Genomic DNA, 23928 nt, shown 5'->3' on the forward strand with positions numbered 1-23928 from the left:
TAGTGTAAAAGTTCAGTGCAGCAGTAGATTAATCTGATCTGGTGTGTTTCAGTGTTTAAATGGTTCTGCAGCACAGCGGCGGCGGCAGTGGCGGGTTGGTGGCGGGTCGGCGCGGGTCAGCGCGGCGCTGTAATTCAGCCGGGTGACGGTTAGTGAATCAGACTGAAAATCAATATCAATACAGCTTTTAAAAAGCATAAATCAGTCTGCAGGTCAGGAGGGCCTTTTACTAAACAACACGGCTCCTATAATCAAACCCTGATCAATCAATTACCCCAAACGCCTGATCCAACATTTATTACCCCGCATTAATCATTAATCCATCGCCCAATCAGATTCAACAGAGGTTATAATAATGTGGCAGAACTGTCGGGGTTTAGTGATTATCCTCACGAGCTGTGAGTTCTAGTCAGAATAAAGCTTATATAATATATATTAATTATATTAAAACACAAATAACCTAAATCTTTATCTTAACTTATTCAATCCCAAATTTCTGTAATATTTAGATTAATGTAATTAATTCAATAAGTAGTGCTGTTCGATTTCACAGGGTACATGTGCTTAATAATGCATGTAGATACATTTTACAGATTATTGTTTGTCTATATATCCAAAGATATTCTTAATATGCTACAGACCTGAAAATCAATTAAAAACAAATATTAATCCAAACAAACAAACAAACCAACCAACCAACCAACCAACCAACCAACCAACCAAACAAACAAACCAACCAACCAACCAACCAACTAACCAAACAAACAAACCAACCAACCAACCAACCAACTAACCAACCATCCAACTGACCAACCAACCATCCAAACAAACCAACCATCCAACTGACCAACCAACCAAACAAACCAACCAACCAACCAACCAACCAACCAACCAACCAACCAACCAACCAACCAACCAACCAAACCAACCAACCAACCAACCAACCAACCAACCAAACAAACAATCAAAAAAACAAACAAACCAACCAACCAACTAACCAACCATCCAACTGACCAACCAACCATCCAAACAAACCAACCATGCAACTGACCAACCAACCAACCAACCAACCAACCAAACAAACAAACAAACAGACAAACTAACCAACCAACCATCCAAACAAACCAACCATCCAACTGACCAACCAACCAACCAACCATACAAACCAACCAAACAAAACCAACCAACCAAACAAAACCAACCAAACAAACAAACAAACAAACAAACCATCCAAACAAACCAACCCTCCAACTGACCAACCAACCAAACAAACAAACCAACCAACCAACCAACCAACCAACCAACCAACCAAACAAACCAACCAACCAACTGACCAACCAACCAAACAAACAAACCAACCAACCAACCAACCAACCAAACCAACCAACCAACCAACCAACCAACCAACCAAACAAACAATCAAAAAAACAAACAAACCAACCAACCAACCAACCAACCAACCAACCAACTAACCAACCATCCAACTGACCAACCAACCATCCAAACAAACAAACCAAACAAAACCAAACAAACAAACAAACAAACAAACAAACCAACCAACCAACCAACTAACCAACCATCCAACTGACCAACCAACCATCCAAACAAACCAACCATCCAACTGACCAACCAACCATCCAAACAAACCAACCATCCAACTGACCAACCAACCATCCAAACAAACCAACCATCCAACTGACCAACCAACCAACCAAACCAACCAACCAACCAACCAACCAACCAACCAACCAACCAACCAACCAACCAACCAACCAAACAAACAAACAAACCAACCAACCATCCAAACAAACCAACCATCCAACTGACCAACCAACCAACCAAACAAACCAACCAAACAAAACCAACCAACCAAACAAAACCAACCAACCAACCAACCAAACAAACAAACAAATAAACAAACTAACCAAGCAACCATCCAAACAAACCAACCATCCAACTGACCAACCAAGCAACCAAACAAACCAACCAACCAACCAACCAACCAAACAAACAAACAAACTAACCAACCAACCATACAACCCAACCAAACAAAACCAACCAACCAAACAAAACCAACCAACCAACCAAACAAACAAACAAACAAACAAACAAACAAACTAACCAACCATCCAAACAAACCAACCATCCAACTGACCAACCAAGCAACCAAACAAACCAAGGAACCAAACAAACAAACAAACCAAACAACCATACAAACAAACCAACCAAACAAACAAATCAACCAACCAATCAACCAAACCAACCAACCAACCAAACAAAACCAACCAACCAACCAAACAAACAAAACCAACCAACCAATCAACCAAACCAACCAACCATACAAACAAACAAACAAACAAATAAAATATAGTCAACAACAAACAACAAACAAGTAGATGTTTCTCACATATTAAACCACAAAGTCTGCAAAAATATATCTGATCATGATCAGAAATGAACTGGAATGTAAGTTTTGCTTTATCACAAACAGACAGTGATATTTTATAGTAAATTTCAGTAAATGTTCTATTAAATGTTGAGATGTTCAGTCTCTGTGTTTGTTGTTTTGTAGAATAAGATCCTGAATTTTCTGCATTATTGACGTTTTTGGAGGGAAATCTTCTGCCTGAGACGAGAAACTGGGTCAGACTGAATCTTCCTAAAGAACAAAGATCTGAAGCGTTTCTTCAGATTCACACAAAACCGGATCAGAGAGGAAGAGCTGCTGAACTTAATCCTGCTCTGAACCGCTTCTGTAGAACCAGCTGAAAACAATACAGAACATTTTTATATTTTTATCTCCACAAAACACAAATAACCCAGAAACACATCGTCAAACTTCTTCACATTTTATACAATTCAATCATTACATTTAATTTACTGCATTAAAAACATGTTGCTGCACAAATAAAAATATTAATCTTTAGTTTAACCGTTTCCAGCATATTATATTTTAATAATAGTCCATTACAGCGATCTGTGATTAATCTGAAACTAAACAGTTTTCAGCTGTGTTATGATGGTGATTATCTCAGGTTTATTAGCTGTTTCTGGGAGGTGGATTTTGTCGGAGTGAGGAATCTGTAACTGTTTCTCAGAGCTGTCTCACATCACTGTCCTCCAGCGCCTCGTCCCAACAGTCCAGACCTTCCTCGTCCCCTCCCTCCTCCTCTTCTCACTTTCAGAGACAGGAGGACACGTATGGCTGTTCTGCCGTATGGAGACTGTATGGAGACGTCCCCAGAGGAGGACACACTGACAGGAGATCAGAAGTTCTGCTCATCTTCGAACTGATGAAGCCTCCAGAGTGGAGCTCTCACAGCCGGACAGTTTTATATTATATATTATATATATATAATTAGACCTGGAGAAGAAACTGCACTGACAGATTCCATCCAGCGCTTTATATTTAATCTGTGTAGAAAGATCTGCTTAAAAAATCAATCACAGGAGCACATCTTTATCTCTGATATAAATGTAGTGAATCACTAAAAATCAAAAATCCAACCAATCAACCAACCAATAAACCAAACAAATAAACAAACAACCAACTAAAAAAACTACCAACTAAAAAACTACCTAACCAAAAGTTCAAACAGCCAACCAACCAAACAACCAACCAACCAACTAACCAAACAACCAACCAACCAATCAACCAACCAAAACAACCAAACAACCAACCAACCAACCAACCAACCACAAAACCACCCAACCAACCAATTAACCAAGAATCCAACCAACAAAGCAACAAAGCAACAACCCAACCAACCAAAAATCCAACCATCCAACCACAAATTCTGTAAAATCATGTAAGTTTTGCTTCATCAGAATAGAACAGTGATATTTTATTGTAAATTGCAGTAAATGTTCTATTAAATGTTGAGATGTTCAGTCTCTGTGTTTGTTGGGTTGTTTTGTAGAATAAGATCCTGAATTTTCTGCATTATTGACGTTTTTTGAGGGAAATCTTCTGCCTGAGACGAGAAACTGGGTCAGACTGAATCTTCCTAAAGAACAAAGATCTGAAGCGTTTCTTCAGATTCACACAAAACCGGATCAGAGAGGAAGGAAAATTCTGATCTGTTAGAAGATCAATCACAGAATCACATCTTTATCTGAGACGTATTTAAGAGCAGTGAAGGAATGGCTCATATTTCATTCTTTTTTAGAATTGTAACTGTGTGTTAGTTAAAGAGGGGAGTAAACAAACAAACGCTAAGGCTAATTTAGCTCAGCTAATGTTACTATGCTAGTCCTGTACAGCTGATATATTTCTGCTGAAAAACAGACAGTTGGTGAAAAGACAATAAACTAAGTAAAATGAGTAAAATGAGTGTGATCAGTGATGCTGAACACTTTATTTAGTTTAATTTACGAGATGACAGAGTAAAAATGAACTTAAACCTGCCGTTTATTGGTAAGTGTTGGCCTTTACTTTCTGCTGCTGCTGAAAATAATTCTATAGGAAACTCTACACAGTAATACTATTATGTTTTACACTCATTTCCCCCTAAAATCTCCAAACATCCACAAATATACTGTACAGGTCAACAGTTTCGACTCGCCATTTCTCTCTCATTCATTCAGTGTGTTTTCTTTATTTTTATGATTTTCTACATTGTAAATTTAATATTGAAGACTATATTAAAGCTCTACAGGAACATGTGCAGAATTATTTATAATAATAAAGCAGAATCTGTTTATTTTCTACTTTAGATTCTTGTAAATAAGTATCAGATGTGTGTTTGAGTTCAGATCTGCAGACTCTTGGTGAGATTTTAATCTCAGTATCTTTATGAGGGAGAGTCATCTGGAATAGTTTTCTCAGCATCTTGAAGGAAGGAGTTTCTGGAGGTGCTGAACAATAGCTGCTGCTTTTCCTACACGCTGTGAAGCTCCAGCTCATCCCAATTAAATCACCTCAAATCACCATCTCAGTTCATCAGGTTTAGATCAGGAGATTAATGTGGAGGAAAAACACTTTTATACTCTTTACTACAGAATTATATATGTGTCCCGCAATCGATCTGAATCGAATTCATCTCTGTATTATTAATCTACAATCTAGAAAATATAATAAATACAGAAATAAGGTATAAAAACACTAAATGAGAAGAGAGTGTGTCCAAACTTTTGACTGGTGCTGTATATTAAATGTAACAAGCATTAGAATTAATAAATAAATACTCTTTTCATCAATATCTGAACTTGTTTCCAGTGAAACAGGAGAAACGTGGCCGATCATAAAGCCCATTTTCCGAGTCAGTGAGTGGAATCAGAAGCTGCAGTAACTGCTGCGGGTAATTAATGCGACCTGCTCACCACCACGTCCCGCCGCATGTACCGCCGCATGCTCACCGACCCTGAGAACTTACCCACGACTTTACACTTTACATTCTGATCAGACGCTAATGCAGCAGCAGCGCAGCCTCCGGTCCGACCTGCCGCTCACACTGAAGGGTCTCTACCCCAAAACCATATACCCAACACCTCACTTATACATTATATGTAGATTGTGCTTTTTTCTTGTGTAGATCCAGAGTCTCTGTAATTAATAAAAAAGTTCTCCTTCTGCTAAAATCCTCTTTTTCTTGATGCTGCACATGATGAAACTCTTCCTCTTCCTCATTCTCTGCAGCAGCTAGTAAAAGAATATATTCAGAAAAACGAGTCGATCAGGAAAAGCACCGTGTCTACATCAACCCGTCAATTAGTATTCATGGCCACGCCCACCTCGGCTCGGGACCGCCCACAAACAGAGCTGAAGCCGGGCGGCGACGCCGTCTTGTCAGATAGGAGGAGCTAACAGCGCTAGGAACAGCATGCAGTTCATTCCTGTGTTATTTGTGTGAATAACACATCAGTGTTTATATACTTTACCCAGTAATTCAGAGCTAAGAAACAAATGGTTAGAATTAGTCTATGGAGGAAAAACACCAGCCAAGTACAATTGAGATAGATAGGTGTTTAGATGTTTAGAACAATTCTGTTTACACTAGTTAAAAGTAAAAATTCACCCCGGGGTTTTGTTTGTTCCAACTGCCTGTTGTGGCTCAGCCAACAAAAAAAACCCCGGCGTGGATTTTAATTTTCTGGACCTGGACTCTACCCACCTCTGTGTGTAAGTAACTATAGGTTTAAATAGGATCTCCGGTGGATTTGGTGTTTTATAGAGACTCTAAGACTAGGTCAGTGGCTGAACTGCACTTAGCAGGGCATTATTACACATGTTGTAAAGTAACATATGACACTGCAAAGACTGTTATTTGTGTAAAAATGTCTTTATTTTAAAACGTTTCTAACTGTTGTGCGTCTCGCTGCTTCCTGGTGTTGCAGTGCTGTTAGCCAATCAGAGGCAATGTTTGCATGTATGAATATTCATGAGCAAGAGCAGAAATCCTATTGCTACCCCACCCACTCCTCTACCGGACTAAAGCAGTGTTATTCAGGATCCCCAGAGCACAGCACACACTGCATTCATTTATACTAGAGACACAACTAGACATTTTAAAATGAATTTAAATAGCATGTAATGAGACATTTAAAGGAACTTTGGTGGCATCTGACATTTTTAGGTGGGATAGCTGTTAAAAAACATGTACTTAAATACTTACTTACACTTTAATTACGAATGAGATTAATTACTTCAGAATATTGAAAGGTAAATGCTCCTAATTTAAGAATGTTTCTAAGTAAGTTACAAAGTTTTTAGCGGTAAATAATGTTTTGGGAAACACACCCCAGAGCAGGTGTTGGTAAATCAGTGTTAGTAGAAGGTCTGTTAAAGTGTGCGGTATTTAAGCTGAGTGGTAACCGGATCAGTGTTTGGTATTAAGGCTGGTTCTGATGATGGTGTTATTAAAGCTGGATGCAGGGCGGGTCTGTGGTTCTGGTTCTGAGTAACCGGGCCGGTGGGACGTGGCCGTGTAAATGACCCGGACTGCAGAGTTTTAGCACCTGGTTCTGATGCGGTTCTGAAGCTCAGCCGAGAGAAAGAGTGTGAAAATCCTCCCACTCGAGACCGGCGTCAGAACCGTGACCCGCCGCCACGTGACGCCGCTGCGCTTTAGTGTCGGATCACAGAACAGGACGGGTCAGGAAGATCCGCACAGAGACAAATGAGCCTGTGTTCAGGAGTCGTCTTCAACCAGACAGCTCCTGACAGATCATATATCCTGTTCCTGCGGCCCGGTTCATCATCTCGCCAGAACCACACGATCCAGACCCGGTTCATCATCTCACCAGAACCACACGATCCAGACCGGTTCATCATCTCACCAGAACCACACGATCCAGACCCGGTTCATCATCTCACCAGAACCACACGATCCAGACCGGTTCATCATCTCACCAGAACCACACGATCCAGACCCGGTTCATCATCTCACCAGAACCACACGATCCAGACCCGGTTCATCATCTCACCAGAACCTCTCACCCCAGACCCGGATCATCATCTCACCAGAACCACACAATCCAGACCCGGTTCATCATCTACCAGAACCACTCAATCCAGACCCGGTTCTACCTCTCACTCCACTTTTACCCTTACTGTAACGTGTTAGTCATGCCCCTATTAATCTCTTATTAATCTCTTTAGCCAATCACAAACTGTTTTCAGGTTCATGTTACATGAGAACTAAACTAAACTGTTAAAATGAATCAGCTTTAGTTTGTAACACACTTGGCGAAGTTTCTTTGATTGCTGACAAAATATTTTTTTCTGCAGTTATTAATAAATAAAGGACTAGTGAGGTGAGGAGGGTGAGGAGGGTGAAGGTGAGGAGGTTGAGGGTGAGGAGGGTGAGGGTGAGGAGGTTGAGGGTAAGGAAGGTGAGGAAGGTGAGGAGGGTGATGAAGATGAGGAGGGTGAGGGTGAGGAAGGTAAGGAGGGTGAGGAAGGTGAGGGTGAGGAAGGTGAGGGTGAGGAGGGTGAGGAGGGTAAGGAAGGTGAAGGTGAGGAGGGTGAGGGTGAGGAAGGTGAAGGTGAGGAGGGTGAGGGTGAGGAAGGTGAGGAAGGTGAAGGTGAGGAGGGTGAGGGTGAGGAAGGTGAGGAGGGTGAGGAAGGTGAAGGTGAGGAGGGTGAGGGTGAGGAAGGTGAGGGTGAGGAAGGTGATGAGGGTGAGGAAGGTGAGGAAGGTGAAGGTGAGGAGGGTGAGGAAGGTGAGGGTGAGGAAGGTGAGGAGGGTTAAGGGACTGAGGGTCTGATTTCACACTGCAGTTGGCAGCTGCTTGTCATGCCATCAGAGCGCAGTATGTGGCCCCGGGGCCCGACTCACCGACCCGGAACAGACCCGACGTACGGCTGAGAAGATACGAGTCAAAAACTGGAATAAATAAATCTGCTGTAGATCAGAGTTTATTAATAATACCGGCCTCAGATCCACAGAGCACAGGATATTACTGCAACACTGAGAGGGGGGGGGGGTTATATATAAATATAAATAATATTTATATATACAGTGGAGGAATCAAATTAACTATTAAAAAGAATCAAATTGATGGTGAAATAAACCAATCAGAGTGTCTCTTGCTCATCATTCTCTTTAAGAGTAGATCAGGTGAGCTCTGACTTTGGTGGATTGCTATTGTAACGGTGCAGCTACCTGGACGTGTTCAACAAACTCTTCTCAGCAGAGGAAACTGAGCTGCTGGTTGACGCTGTGAAGGAGCTCCAGCAGCTCATTTACGGGAACAGCAATGTTATTTTATTTACTATTCTGTTTATTGTTGATGTAAAAGTTGGGTTTGTGCTGCTGTGTGTTCATGTGTGTGTAATAAGTGGGGGTGTACGCTCGGCTCGGCACAGCGCCTGTGTTACCGAGATAGCGATGAACGTCTGACTGTTGGCGTCTGTCTAGGTTTTATTCAGTCAGTGGAGCTCCTGTGTTTTCTGTTACCAAGATAAACAAGATAAAACTCCAGAAATGTACCTGAACACACCTCATTTCCAGAACACCACGCCCATCAGTGTAGATATATTCAGAAGCTCTGCTGCTGTTTAAACCAGGCAGGAGGAAGATAGAGTGAATATAGACTGTTGGTGGGGTGTAAGATAGGGCCTCAGGATTACAGAAAAAGAAAGTAAATAGTGCTGGAAAAGTAAAAGTACAACATGTTCTGAACTGGATTTATATTATATAGACTCTGGGACAGTTTCCCAGACAGGGATTAAGACTAGTCTTGGACTTCACAGCGTTTTAAAAGGAGATTTTCCACTGAAAGAAAAAATCTAGCCGACGATTAGGTTTTATCCCCGTCTGACCCACTGTGTTTTTATAAAGAAAAGAGAGAAAATAAAAATAATACCAGCAAATAAAACAAAATAAATATGTAAATGAAGGAAAACAAAGATTTGGTAGTGTTAGAATAGTTTTGGTTCCTCTATTATTATTAAAAGTTAAATAACTCTTGTTTAGTTTTATATACAGTAGAGCTTTATAATAAGTGTTTTTAATAACTGTGTAGTTACACATCAATAATTCATGTAATAACATTGAAAATGCACATTGTTACAGATTAATTATAGTTCTACAGGTTATATAATTACACTTGTGTATCAGTGTCAGTCAGACAGAGCAAAATATTAAAATGACTTTTAGCAATCATTAAACAGTGTTATCACTAATTACATAACAATCAACAGATCCTGAAAAAAAATATATAAGCAGCATAACCTACTGTACTCTCTCTCTCTCTCTCTCTCTCTCTCTCTCTCTCGGACTCCGGCTGCTGATGGAGAAACAGCATGACCTACTGTACTCTCTTTCTCTCTCTCTCTCTCTCTCTCTCTCTCTCTCTCTCTCTCTCTCTCTCTCTCTCTCTCAGACTCCGGCTGCTGATGGAGAAACAGCAAGATCTACTGTACTCTCTCTCTCTCAGACTCTGGATGCTGATGGAGCAGTGTTACTGTATAGAAGTTGCTATATGAATATATTAACAGCACTTTTGTCCTCTGGGTTGTCCACTGAACTCTCATAGTGTCTCTTCTAAAGGTTCCTGTCTCGTTCCCGGAGTATACTGATAACTGATGTGACAGAACATACAGCTCTCCTCCGAAACACCATCCTGAACATGACAGTCACATGACTTCATATCAATTATGAACACATGTTCTTTACATACACACACACACACACACACACACACATTCTTCAGACTGGTGTCTGGTTCTGTTCCGATTCTGCACGTTTATAAACTCATCACTGTACTCATGTTGTGAGATCGTGTTCTGGGGAGATCCGGGTACTCTTGTGTCTCCAGGTCAGGTGAACACAGGTGAGCACAGGTGAGCTTACCTGTGACTTTGAGCTCGGTTGTTCTCCTCACCACCCTGCTCCCGTACTGCAGCTCACAGGTGTAGTTTCCTCCATCCTCCTCCTCTACCACCGGGATCCACAGACTGGTGGTGTTAATGATGATGGAGCTCCTCCACTCCTTCTTCTGACACTCCTGTAACACAACAACACAACACAACATTACATTACAATACAACACAACAACACAACAGCATGGGTATACAACACAACACACCACAACACACTGACAAAACAACACACCACTCCAAAACACAGCACAACACGACACAACACACAGCACAGGTATATAATACATCACAACACAACACAACATTACCTTACAATACAACACAGCATTACATTACAATACAACACAACAGCGTGGGTATAATCAAGTAACATCAAATAAATGTTATTTAAACACAGATGAACTGTTATTTAAATATAAATGGTTGTGCATTAAATGCTATTTACTGTATTTTAGTGCAGTTCTCTGCTCTGCAGGTGTATCAGTATCTACAGGTGAACTGGAGGCTGTACCTTATACCAGCTCATGATTGGCTGTTTGTAGGGGGCGAGGTAGTCGTCGATCTCGGGACAGGTGATCATTTTGTTCTTGGTGATTTCAGCTTTCTCCAGGTAACGAATCCTGGAACTGAAGCACAGCCCCTCCTCGCTCTCCTCCACCGTCAGAGACATTGACACCTTCATACAGTACGTCGTGTTTCTGTGGAGAATATAATTAACACAGAGATTATAACTGACTGTTCATTTATTTTATTAATTAATATTTACTTAAAGTTCTCCTTCTTATAAAATCCTCTTTTTCTAGTTGTTTGTGAAATACAGTAGGTGTTCCTTCTATCACTACTAGGAGTGACCGACTGTCACTGTATGAGATGATCCTCAGATCATCGATTACACCTGCAGTTTACAGTGTGAACTCTTCAGTCCAGGGAAAAGACCTACAAACTCAAACCTGATCGTCATCAGATCCCAAACACAACCTGGATTCATCAATGAAGGGTTAAATCACTGAACTGGGGCCAGTAGTAATATCCAGTGTGTGTGTCGGGTGTGTGCGGTGTGTGTAAGGTGTGTGTGAGGTGTGTGTAAGGTGTGTGTGCGGTGTGTGTAAGGTGTGTGTAAGGTGTGTGAGGTGTGTGTGTAAGGTGTGTGTAAGGTGTGTGTGAGGTGTGTGTAAGGTGTGTGTGAGGTGTGTGTAAGGTGTGTGTGCGGTGTGTGTAAGGTGTGTGTAAGGTGTGTGAGGTGTGTGTGTAAGGTGTGTGTAAGGTGTGTGTGAGGTGTGTGTAAGGTGTGTGTGAGGTGTGTGTGAGGTGTGTGTTGGGTGTGTGAGGTGTGTGTAAGGTGTGTGTGAGGTGTGTGTAAGGTGTGTGTGTGGTGTGTGTAAGGTGTGTGTAAGGTGTGTGTGAGGTGTGTGTCGGGTGTGTGCGGTGTGTGTGAGGTGTGTGTAAGGTGTGTGAGGTGTGTGTAAGGTGTGTGTGAGGTGTGTGTAAGGTGTGTGTGAGGTGTGTGTAAGGTGTGTGTGAGGTGTGTGTGAGGTGTGTGTTGGGTGTGTGAGGTGTGTGTTGGGTGTGTGAGGTGTGTGTAAGGTGTGTGAGGTGTGTGTAAGGTGTGTGTGAGGTGTGTGTAAGGTGTGTGTGAGGTGTTTGTCGGGTGTGTGCGAGGTGTGTGTAAGGTGTGTGTGAGGTGTGTGTAAGGTGTGTGTGTGGTGTGTGTGAGGTGTGTGTCGGGTGTGTGCGGTGTGTGTGAGGTGTGTGTGAGGTGTGTGTAAGGTGTGTGAGGTGTGTGTGTAAGGTGTGTGTAAGGTGTGTGTGAGGTGTGTGTAAGGTGTGTGTGAGGTGTGTGTGAGGTGTGTGTTGGGTGTGTGAGGTGTGTGTAAGGTGTGTGTGAGGTGTGTGTAAGGTGTGTGTGAGGTGTGTGTAAGGTGTGTGTGTGGTGTGTGTGAGGTGTGTGTCGGGTGTGTGCGGTGTGTGTGAGGTGTGTGTGAGGTGTGTGTAGTTGTTAGACAGCCTTCAATAGAGAAAGAGGAATTCAGTCGTTTCTTTCAGAGTAAATTTCACAATCCATTTAACTGATACAGCGTCTGAATGAAGCCTCAGGGAGTCTATCAGTAATAACCCCCCCCATCAGCAGAGTCTCAGTCTCAGAGCATCATATACAGCTGGAGATGTTCTCAGGTCAGGTGGACAAATCTGTGCTCACAGCGCTGTATATACAGTATACTGTTAAATTATAATGACTGTAAATTTGCTTTATAATAAATAAAAGTAATACAACGTGTGTTAAATACAGGAAATAAATAGTGTCTGATAGTAAGCAGTTTCTTGTAGAGAATTTGTTCACTTATTTCCTCCCTCTCTAATGGTGAACGTGTGAAGACTGTAAGATGTTCTTTATTGTGAACTTGTGCTCTTTACTTGAGCTCCACTTATTCATAACTGTTTCCTGATTATTTCTGAGCCCCGGTCTGCCGTTAGTTCTCGACCCTCACGGCTTCAGAAATAACCGGGTCTGGATCTGATTATCAGAACAGAACTCTGCGGGTCTCAGAACCGGACTGAGTTACTCTGTATCACAGTAATTATCATCCATGTTCTGAGATTCTGGGAATTTCAGTAGTTTTCAGGGTTTAACCTTTTCTTCTCTTTTCAGGATTTTGATTGGTGTGAACTTTGAGCACGAGTTCTGTGAAACTTCCAACCAGCAGATTCTTTAAATACAGCAGATTCTGAGAAATACTTCCTGTAGAAACTCTCTGCTCTTTTCTCCAAAATTCTTTTACCAAAATTAATATCAGAACCTGGAAACTCGTGGTTTAGAATATACAGATTAATCTGTGATAACTCTGATAGATATCCTGATATTAATGTGATTTACATTAAAAAAAGATCTAAAATCTAAATTAGTTCAATCTTTTCAAATGATTTTCAGCACTGCAATCCTTCTCACTACCAAACTCTACCTCACACTACCTCATTTATCTTGCTCTTCTTTTACTCTACCTCACACTACCTCACTCCACCTTGCTTTACCTCACACTACCTCAACTCAAACCAACTCTATCTTGCTCTACCTCACTCTACCTCACATTACTCCACTTTGCCATACACTACCCTCACTCTACCCAACTCTGCCTCACTCTACCTCACACTACCTCACTCTGCCTCCAGCCTAGATTAGATCATGTGATCACAGTCTGTAACTGTGTTTGGTACTGGTTTTGTATATTAATAAATGTTAATATAGAGTTAATGTGTGTGTGTGATAATTTGCTGATAGTGTAAAATAATGCAGTCAGTTAAAAACACTTCAGCAGATTCATACCATCATTAATCTTACAGTACAGATATTAATATTGCAGTTCTCATGAAGCTGACAGCAGATTTAACATGCTGAATAAGTGATGCTCATACTTTACACACAGAGTAACATATTACTGTATGTATATATATATGCATATTTTTATTTACAACATTAAAATTACAATTAAACACTATAAACATAACATAACTAACTGCATTAACTGAATTAATATTGATAAAATAAAGAGATCTGATACAGACGCTTAATGATTATTATTATAGAATTGAATAGAGATCACAGCTCTGCTTCTGCTCTGTTGAATTATTCTGAGTTTTTTTATATTTTATTATGTTTAATCCTCTAGCTGAGGCTTGTTATTAAGTGTGGTTATCTCAGGATCACAAGTATCTTCTCTGGATGATCTGCAGCTTTATTAAACAGGTTATAGGAGCTGCAGGTGAACAGTAACGAGACCAGTCCAGGTGTTTTAGGAATCAGTGTATAAAAACAGAATATGGATATTTTATATAAATCTATAACAGTATCATCAATTCAGATCTGCATTAATCCTGTTTATAATAGAAACTCAGGGTTGGGTGAGATTTTAGATGTTTTTTTACATTATTAATCTACAGCTTTATATTTTATACCAGAGTGATCTACACTCAATTACACTCTTACTAATCACTAATCACATCACTCAAATATTCACTATTCACTGTATACCTGTAACTCTACCTCTTCACTACTTTACTTTAACTGATGCTCTCAAACACTTTATTAAGAGACAAGAAATTCAAGTAATTAACTCTTGATGAGTTCAGCACAGCTGTTAACTGAAAGCCTGAATTCCAGGAGACTCTACCTCATAAAACTGACTGAGAAAATCCAGCAGAGATGTTCACAACTGATCATCTAAACAAGAGGAGATACTTTGAAGAATCTAAAATATAAAATATATTCCAGTTTGTTTACTAAATAATTCCATATGTTTTGCTTCATATTTTGGGTGAGTTTAGTATGAATCTATAATACAGAACATTTTAAAATAATGAAAAACACTGAACAACACTGAAGTTGAGCGGTGCGGTCAATGATTATGTTAGCTATATCTTTATGCAAATAAAGTGCTCTGTAATTGGTTGTTTTGAACGTCAGTTAAACGGCTTGTCCTGTCAGAGCAGCGGGACTCTGGACAGTCCTGAATGCAGGACTTCGGGTCGGGGATCAGTTAGAACCCGAGGCAGAAGAACTCTGTCCTCCGTCTCATTTTACAGTTTACACCATGTGACCTCGTCCTTCACTACGTGTCACTTCCTGTGTGCAGTGGCGAGGCTTGATGGGGGCGGAGCTATAATGGGACATGCCCCCCCATACTGCCCTCACCCCCACCCCCGTCACCGATACCATACAATATGATCTGACGTTTAAAGAACTGAGTCTTTCAGGTTCTCAACCTGCTTACAGAGCACCGCCTTTCAGCACTGAGACAATCAAAAGGACAGATAGACCGCTCCCTCTCTCAGCGGAAGAGAGGAAAAACGAGTGCAGCACAAACCTGAACCTGCAGAGAGGAGAGGAGGAGAGAATGAGAGAATAAGAGGATAAAGGGATGAGAGGATGAGAGGATGAAGGGATGATAAGAGAGATGAATTGATGATAAAGAGAGTTGAAGGGATGATAAAGAGAGAGATGAAGGAGATGAAGGAATGATAAAAAGAGAGATGAAGAGATGATGAAGAGAGATGAAGGAGATGATAAAGAGAGATGAAGAGATGATGAAGAGAGATGAAGGGATGATAAAGAGAGATGAAGAGATGATGAAGAGAGATGAAGGGATGATAAAGAGAGATGAAGAGATGATGAAGAGAGATGAAGGGATGATAAAGAGAGATGAAGAGATGATGAAGAGAGATGAAGGGATGATAAAGAGAGATGAAGGGATGATAAAGAGAGGTGAAGAGATGATAAAGAGAGATGGAGAAGGATGTTAATTAGGACAGAAGTAATTGAGGAGAGATGATGCTCCAGTGGTTCAGTACAGATTAATCTCAGATCACATCCTTCACTCCTCCATCCCTCCATCCCTCCATCCCTCCATCCTCACCTCAGTAAAGGTACAGCTTTAACCTCAGACTTTACCACCACTAATCAAACAAACACTCACATTAACTAAAGACCAGAGGAGGAAAGATCCAGGTACAGCAGATCACACAGATTTCTGAACTTTATACAGACTTTTACTTTCATACCATCAAACCTGCAGATAGAAATGAGCTATTTGGTTAAATCTGGTTAAATTTACATTTATAATAATGATTTGATTAATTAGTAATGTTCCTGTTATTTCAATGAATAATTAAAACCAGACTGCAGGTTAGAAAAAGTAAGTGAATCTTTGTATTTAAATGTTTCTCAGTTATTTTCAGGTGTTTTTTTAGATGATCAGTAATGATGGGATTTATCTCAGCCGGGTTCAGATCAGGACGTTCTTCAGGACATTAACTCCTGAGTTTTGGGTCATGAACAGCTTTTCATCATTAACCTCTGTAATGAGACAGTCAGTGTTATTCACTACACCTGCCAGTGGATTTAATGTTCTGGCTAAACCGGCTAAACCAAAACAGAACAAACAACAGAACAAATTAACAAAGGGAGTCAGCAGGAAAGAGGGTCATACACAGGAACTCCAACAGGTAAAGGACTAGGCAAAAAGAGTCGTCTAAATGCAAAAAGAAGGCTTAGCAACAGTAAAAAAACATGGCAAAAGAGAACAAAAAAACACAAAAATCGTGCGGGAACTGTGAGAAACGAACAAATTAAACACTTAGTAGAAGAGCTATAGAACTAGATTCAAAACCCAAGGCAAGGGACAGAGAAAACAGAGGGGTATTTATACAGGACAGACCAGGTGCAAACAATCAGAAGCTTGGCGAGCGAGAACGCTGTAGCGTCACATAATCAGCAGAGTCAGGGAAATCCGGTGTGAGTGCATGCTGGGAGCTGGAGTCTTTTTGTGTAGTTCAGAGTTCAAACCAGATAGACTGATTTTGTCAGGACTGAAATACAGTGTGGAGTCTGGTTTAGACTTGAGTATAAACTCAGGTTTAACTCAGGGTTACATCGAGGTTTAGACTAGGGTTTAGACCTAAGTTTAGACTGGGATTTAGACTCGGGTTTAGACTCAGGATTAGACTTAGGTTTAGACTCAGGTTTAGACTTGGGTTTAGACGCGAGCATAGATTCAGGTTTAGGCTTAGTTTTAGACTCATGTTTAGATTCAGGTTAAGACTCGGGATAAGACTCAGGTTTAGACTGAGGTTTAGTCTCAGGTTTAGAACTGATCCCGGGCTGTATGCGGGTGGATCAGTATTCAGCGGGAGCAGGAAGTGCCGCTCTTCAGATTATAAATATGAAGCTGAGAGTTTGAACATCATTAGCATAATGGAGCACTAGTGCACTCAGGTAAACACTCACACCTGTTTCACATTTAGATCAGAGCTGTTCTGTTTCCCGGAGCCTCAGGCTGCTGATTTACAGCGTCGCTGTTCCACATCCAGTTTAACACGCAAACCATTACCTCCCTAATCCATCACCCGTCAGACCCGGAGTCACCGCTGTTACACCACTTCATATTACTGAGCCTGTAGATCATCATAAACTGTAGCAGGAAACACTGTTTTATTCTGTGTTCAGAACCGGACCAGATCGCTATAACCACACTGAAAAAAATCAGGAGAAAAATTTACTAAAAAAAAGTTTAGGAACTTTCTGCATTTGCTTTTTTTAAGTAAATTTAATTTCAGATAAATTTAAGTAACTTCAACTCTGTTTCAAGACTTAAATAGAGTTACACAGAGTAAATAAGTGAACTGAACTTCAGTCAATCCTTTCTTTTACTAAACTTTACTTCATTTCTGTATACAATATTACCTAATTACAATGACTTCATTTATACAATATTACTCAAATCATTTATGATACATAATATATTATAATTCCTGAAATTTTAAAATGGATGGCATGTAATACATTCTTTTTAGTATACTTTTTAGATTATGTAAATATTTGAATCTGTGTTTTAACTAAAAATATTTACATTTCAGGAATTATATATAATATATTATGTATCATAAATTATTTGAGAAATATTATATAAATTAAGTAATTGTGATTAGGTAATATTGTATGCAGAAATTAAGTAAAGTTTATTAATAGAAAGGATTGACTGAAGTTCAGTTCACTTATTTTAAGTAAATTTTACTCATCATTTTTTCAGTGTGGATTAACCTCTATAAAACAGCCTGAATTCAGCCTGAAGATCCATCAAACAGCAGCTCTGCTGACATCAGCACATCCCACCCCCACCCCCACCCCCACCTCCAATCACACCACCTCCACCTCTCATCACCGCCACCGGACTGTCACCAACAAACAACATGATTTACCAGAAACCGCAGATTAAAGATGCTGTAAAATATTCAGAACCAAAGAACCAGAAGAGAATCTCTCAGCCCCCAAAACTACTGAATCAACACCCATTAAAAATCTCATTACATCGTTTTTTATTCATTTTAAAACCTCTAGTATAAATACAAGCTGTGTGAGCTGATTTTAGTGAAAAAACTGCTCTGGTGATCCGGTATAACACTGCTTTAGTCCGGTGGAGGAGTGGAGGGGCGGGGAAAAACGATAGGATTTTGGTTCTTGCTCATGAATATTCATGCATATATGCAAACATATATCAACTATGATTGGTTAACAGCACTGTGACACATCAGGAAGACAAACAACAGTTATAAACGTTTTAAAATAAAGAGATTTTTACTCTAATAACAGTCTTTACAATGTCATATGTTACTTTACAACATGTGTAATAATGCCCTGCTACGTGCAAACCATCAAACCACCAAACTGAACTGCTTGAATTTTTACACCAGGAGTAAAGCAGCATAAAGTTATCCAAAAGCAGTGTGTAAGACTGGTGGAGGAGAACATGATGCCAAGATGCATGAAAAAAAAAACTGTGATTTAAACACTCACACACACTTTAAACACTCACTCTCACTTTAAAATCTTTTTTTGTTATTTCAGTCATTTCTCATTTTCTGTAAATAAATGCTCTAAATGAGAATATTTTTATTTGTAATTTGGGAGAAATGTTGTCTGTAGTTTATAGAATAAAACAACAATGTTCATTTTACTCAAACATAAACCTATAAATAGTAAAATCAGAGAAACTAATTCAGAATATTTAGAGCTGTATATTATGTATGTTGTATTGATAGGCTTTGCTGTATATTATTGAATTAATTTAATAAAGGTGTTTATTTAAAAAGAGTAAAGTTGTTTATTGAGCTCAGTCACTAAACTGCAGTAAGAATATAATAAAACAGACGAGTCTCAGTGTGCAGTGCTGTGGGTAGAGAGCAGGTGAGGATCTGAGAGTTTCAGTTTAACACCAATCTGTCATCAGATCTAATGAGAGGCTAAGAATATTTTAAAGGTTCATCCATTTAATTAATGAATCCGTTCATTAAACTGCTGTAATATAAACGTCTCAGCCTCGACTATAGAGCCAATTTCAGCCGGGGTCCCCGCGGACCAATCAGCAGAGGACTGGGTCTGATCCAGGTGACACTATCATTATCCTTTAATACCTTAAAGATAACAGTTTAATATCCTCACCTTAAACACTCACTTTACACACTTACACTCACCTTACACACTTACTCTCACCTTACACACTTACTCTCACCTTAAACACTCACTCTCACTTTACACACTTACTCTCACCTTAAACACTTACACTCACTTTACACACTTACTCTCACCTTAAACACTCACTCTCACCTTAAACACTCACACTCACCTTAAACACTCACTCTCACCTTAAACACTCACTCTCACCTTAAACACTTACTCTCACTTTAAACACTCACTCTCACCTTAAACACTTACACTCACCTTAAACACTTACACTCACTTTAAACACTCACTCTCACCTTAAACACTCACTCTCACCTTAAACACTCACTCTCACCTTAAACACTCACACTCACTTTACACACTTACTCTCACCTTAAACACTCACTCTCACCTTAAACACTCACTCTCACCTTAAACACTCACTCTCACCTTAAACACTTACACTCACTTTACACACTTACTCTCACCTTAAACACTCACTCTCACTTTACACACTTACTCTCACCTTAAACACTTACTCTCACTTTACACACTTACACTCACTTTACACACTTACACTCACCTTAAACACTCACACTCACCTTAAACACTCACTCTCACTTTACACACTTACACTCACCTTAAACACTTACTCTCACTTTACACACTTACACTCACCTTAAACACTCACTCTCACTTTACACACTTACTCTCACCTTAAACACTTACTCTCACTTTACACACTTACACTCACTTTACACACTTACACTCACCTTAAACACTCACTCTCACTTTACACACTTACTCTCACCTTAAACACTTACTCTCACTTTACACACTTACACTCACCTTAAACACTTACTCTCACTTTACACACTTACTCTCACCTTAAACACTTACACTCACTTTACACACTTACACTCACCTTAAACACTTACTCTCACTTTACACACTTACACTCACTTTAAACACTTACACTCACTTTAAACACTCACACTCACCTTAAACACTCACACTCACTTTACACACTTACACTCACCTTAAACACTCACACTCACTTTACACACTTACACTCACCTTAAACACTTACTCTCACTTTACACACTTACTCTCACCTTAAACACTTACTCTCACTTTACACACTTACACTCACTTTACACACTTACACTCACTTTACACACTTACACTCACTTTAAACACTAACTCTCACTTTAAACACTAACTCTCACTTTAAACACTCACTCTCACCTTAAACACTTACACTCACTTTACACACTTACTCTCACCTTAAACACTCACTCTCACCTTAAACACTTACACTCACCTTAAACACTCACACTCACTTTAAACACTTACTCTCACCTTAAACACTCACACTCACCTTAAACACTTACTCTCACTTTACACACTTACTCTCACCTTAAACACTTACTCTCACTTTACACACTTACTCTCACCTTAAACACTTACTCTCACTTTACACACTTACACTCACCTTAAACACTTACTCTCACTTTACACACTTACTCTCACTTTAAACACTTACTCTCACTTTACACACTTACACTCACCTTAAACACTTACTCTCACCTTAAACACTTACACTCACCTTAAACACTTACTCTCACTTTACACACTTACTCTCACCTTAAACACTTACTCTCACTTTACACACTTACTCTCACTTTAAACACTTACTCTCACTTTACACACTTACACTCACCTTAAACACTTACACTCACTTTACACACTTACTCTCACCTTAAACACTTACTCTCACTTTACACACTTACACTCACCTTAAACACTCACACTCACCTTAAACACTTACTCTCACTTTACACACTTACACTCACCTTAAACACTTACTCTCACTTTACACACTTACTCTCACCTTAAACACTTACTCTCACCTTAAACACTTACTCTCACTTTACACACTTACACTCACTTTACACACTTACTCTCACCTTAAACACTTACTCTCACTTTACACACTTACTCTCACCTTAAACACTTACTCTCACTTTACACACTTACACTCACTTTACACACTTACTCTCACCTTAAACACTTACTCTCACTTTACACACTTACACTCACCTTAAACACTCACACTCACCTTAAACACTTACTCTCACTTTACACACTTACACTCACCTTAAACACTTACACTCACTTTACACACTTACTCTCACCTTAAACACTTACTCTCACTTTACACACTTACACTCACCTTAAACACTCACACTCACCTTAAACACTCACTCTCACCTTAAACACTTACACTCACTTTACACACTTACACTCACCTTAAACACTTACTCTCACTTTACACACTTACACTCACCTTAAACACTTACACTCACTTTACACACTTACACTCACCTTAAACACTTACTCTCACTTTACACACTCACACTCACTTTAAACACTTACACTCACTTTAAACACTAACTCTCACTTTAAACACTCACTCTCACCTTAAACACTTACACTCACTTTACACACTTACTCTCACCTTAAACACTTACTCTCACCTTAAACACTTACACTCACTTTAAACACTTACACTCACTTTACACACTTACACTCACCTTAAACACTCACACTCACCTTAAACACTTACTCTCACTTTACACACTTACACTCACCTTAAACACTTACTCTCACTTTACACACTTACTCTCACCTTAAACACTTACTCTCACTTTACACACTTACACTCACTTTACACACTTACTCTCACCTTAAACACTTACTCTCACTTTACACACTTACTCTCACCTTAAACACTTACTCTCACCTTACACACTTACACTCACCTTAAACACTTACACTCACTTTAAACACTTACTCTCACTTTAAACACTCACTCTCACCTTAAACACTTACACTCACCTTAAACACTTACACTCACTTTAAACACTCACTCTCACCTTAAACACTCACTCTCACCTTAAACACTTACACTCACTTTAAACACTCACTCTCACCTTAAACACTTACACTCACTTTAAACACTCACTCTCACCTTAAACACTCACTCTCACCTTAAACACTTACACTCACTTTAAACACTCACTCTCACCTTAAACACTCACTCTCACCTTAAACACTTACACTCACTTTAAACACTCACACTCACCTTAAACACTCACACTCACTTTAAACACTTACACACACTTTAAACACTTACACACACTTTAAACACTCACACTCACTTTAAACACTTACACACACTTTGAACACTCACACTCACTTTAAACACTTACACACACTTTGAACACTCACACTCACTTTAAACACTTACACACACTTTAAACACTCACTCTCACCTTAAACACTTACACTCACCTTAAACACTTACACTCACTTTAAACACTTACACACACTTTAAACACTTACACACACTTTAAACACTTACACTCACTTTAAACACTCACTCTCACTTTAAACACTTACACACACTTTAAACACTCACTCTCACTTTAAACACTTACACACACCTTAAACACTTACACTCACCTTAAACACTTACTCTCACTTTACACGCTTACACTCACCTTAAACACTTACACACACTTTAAACACTTACACTCACCTTAAACACTCACACTCACTTTAAACACTTACACTCACTTTACACGCTTACTCTCACCTTAAACACTTACACACACTTTAAACACTTACTCTCACTTTAAACACTTACACACACTTTAAACACTTACACTCACCTTAAACACTCACACTCACTTTAAACACTTACACTCACTTTACACGCTTACTCTCACCTTAAACACTTACACACACTTTAAACACTTACTCTCACCTTAAACACTTACACACACTTTAAACACTCACACTCACTTTAAACACTTACTCTCACCTTAAACACTTACTCTCACTTTAAACACTTACACACACTTTAAACACTTACTCGTACTTTGTTGGACACGTCCAGGTAGCTGCACCGTTAAAATAGCAATCCGCCAAAGTCAGAGCTCACTTGACTCTTAAAGGGAATGACTTGGCTTATTTCACATTACGCCCAAAATTAACCACACCCATGATTAATAAAGAGTATTAGTACATGATTTTTGCGTTGTCTTTTTAACTGCACAAAGTGTACTTTTCCCGTCGTTACGAAAGCAAAGACAGACTGACACGCTCTAAATCAAGCTGCACAGTGCATGGTTAATATCTTGCCCTCAGCTGCTCACTATTCTTCTGATAAAGTGAATAATTATTGAATAAATTTGTATATGTGTAATATATTCAGGAGTTAAATGTATCAGTTACAGACCCGAGCTATAGAAACAGTTCTAGAGGATTCAGGTCATTACAGGATTGAGGAGCGGTGCTGTGCGGTGGTGTGAGGTGCTGTGCTGTGCTGAGCGGTGCTGTGCGGTGCTGTGAGGCACTGTGCGGTGCTGTGAGGTGCTGTGCGGTGCTGTGCGGTGCTGTGCGGTGCTGTGAGGTGCTGTGCGGTGCTGTGCGGTGCTGTGAGGTGCTGAGCGGTGCTGTGCGGTGCTGTGCGGTGCTGTGCGGCACTGTGCGGTGCTGTGAGGTGCTGTGAGGTGCTGTGCGGTGCTGTGCTGTGCGGTGCTGTGCG

The 23928-nt window shown here is 39.8% G+C and overlaps 1 protein-coding gene across 1 annotated transcript in view; it reads right to left on the bottom strand.

The window, feature by feature from the left end:
* Positions 1-23928, bottom strand: part of il1rapl2 (interleukin 1 receptor accessory protein-like 2) — a 274458-nt gene that overhangs the window by 95989 nt on the left and 154541 nt on the right. The window contains exons 4-5 of the mRNA XM_049484135.1: positions 10839-11025; positions 10299-10452 (exon numbers count right to left, since the gene is read on the bottom strand). Coding sequence (XP_049340092.1) covers positions 10299-10452; positions 10839-11025 — 341 coding nt within the window. The remainder of the gene's footprint in view (positions 1-10298; positions 10453-10838; positions 11026-23928) is intronic.

This window comes from Astyanax mexicanus, chromosome 10 (genome assembly GCF_023375975.1).
Source record: "Astyanax mexicanus isolate ESR-SI-001 chromosome 10, AstMex3_surface, whole genome shotgun sequence".
NCBI lineage: Eukaryota > Metazoa > Chordata > Actinopteri > Characiformes > Acestrorhamphidae > Astyanax > Astyanax mexicanus.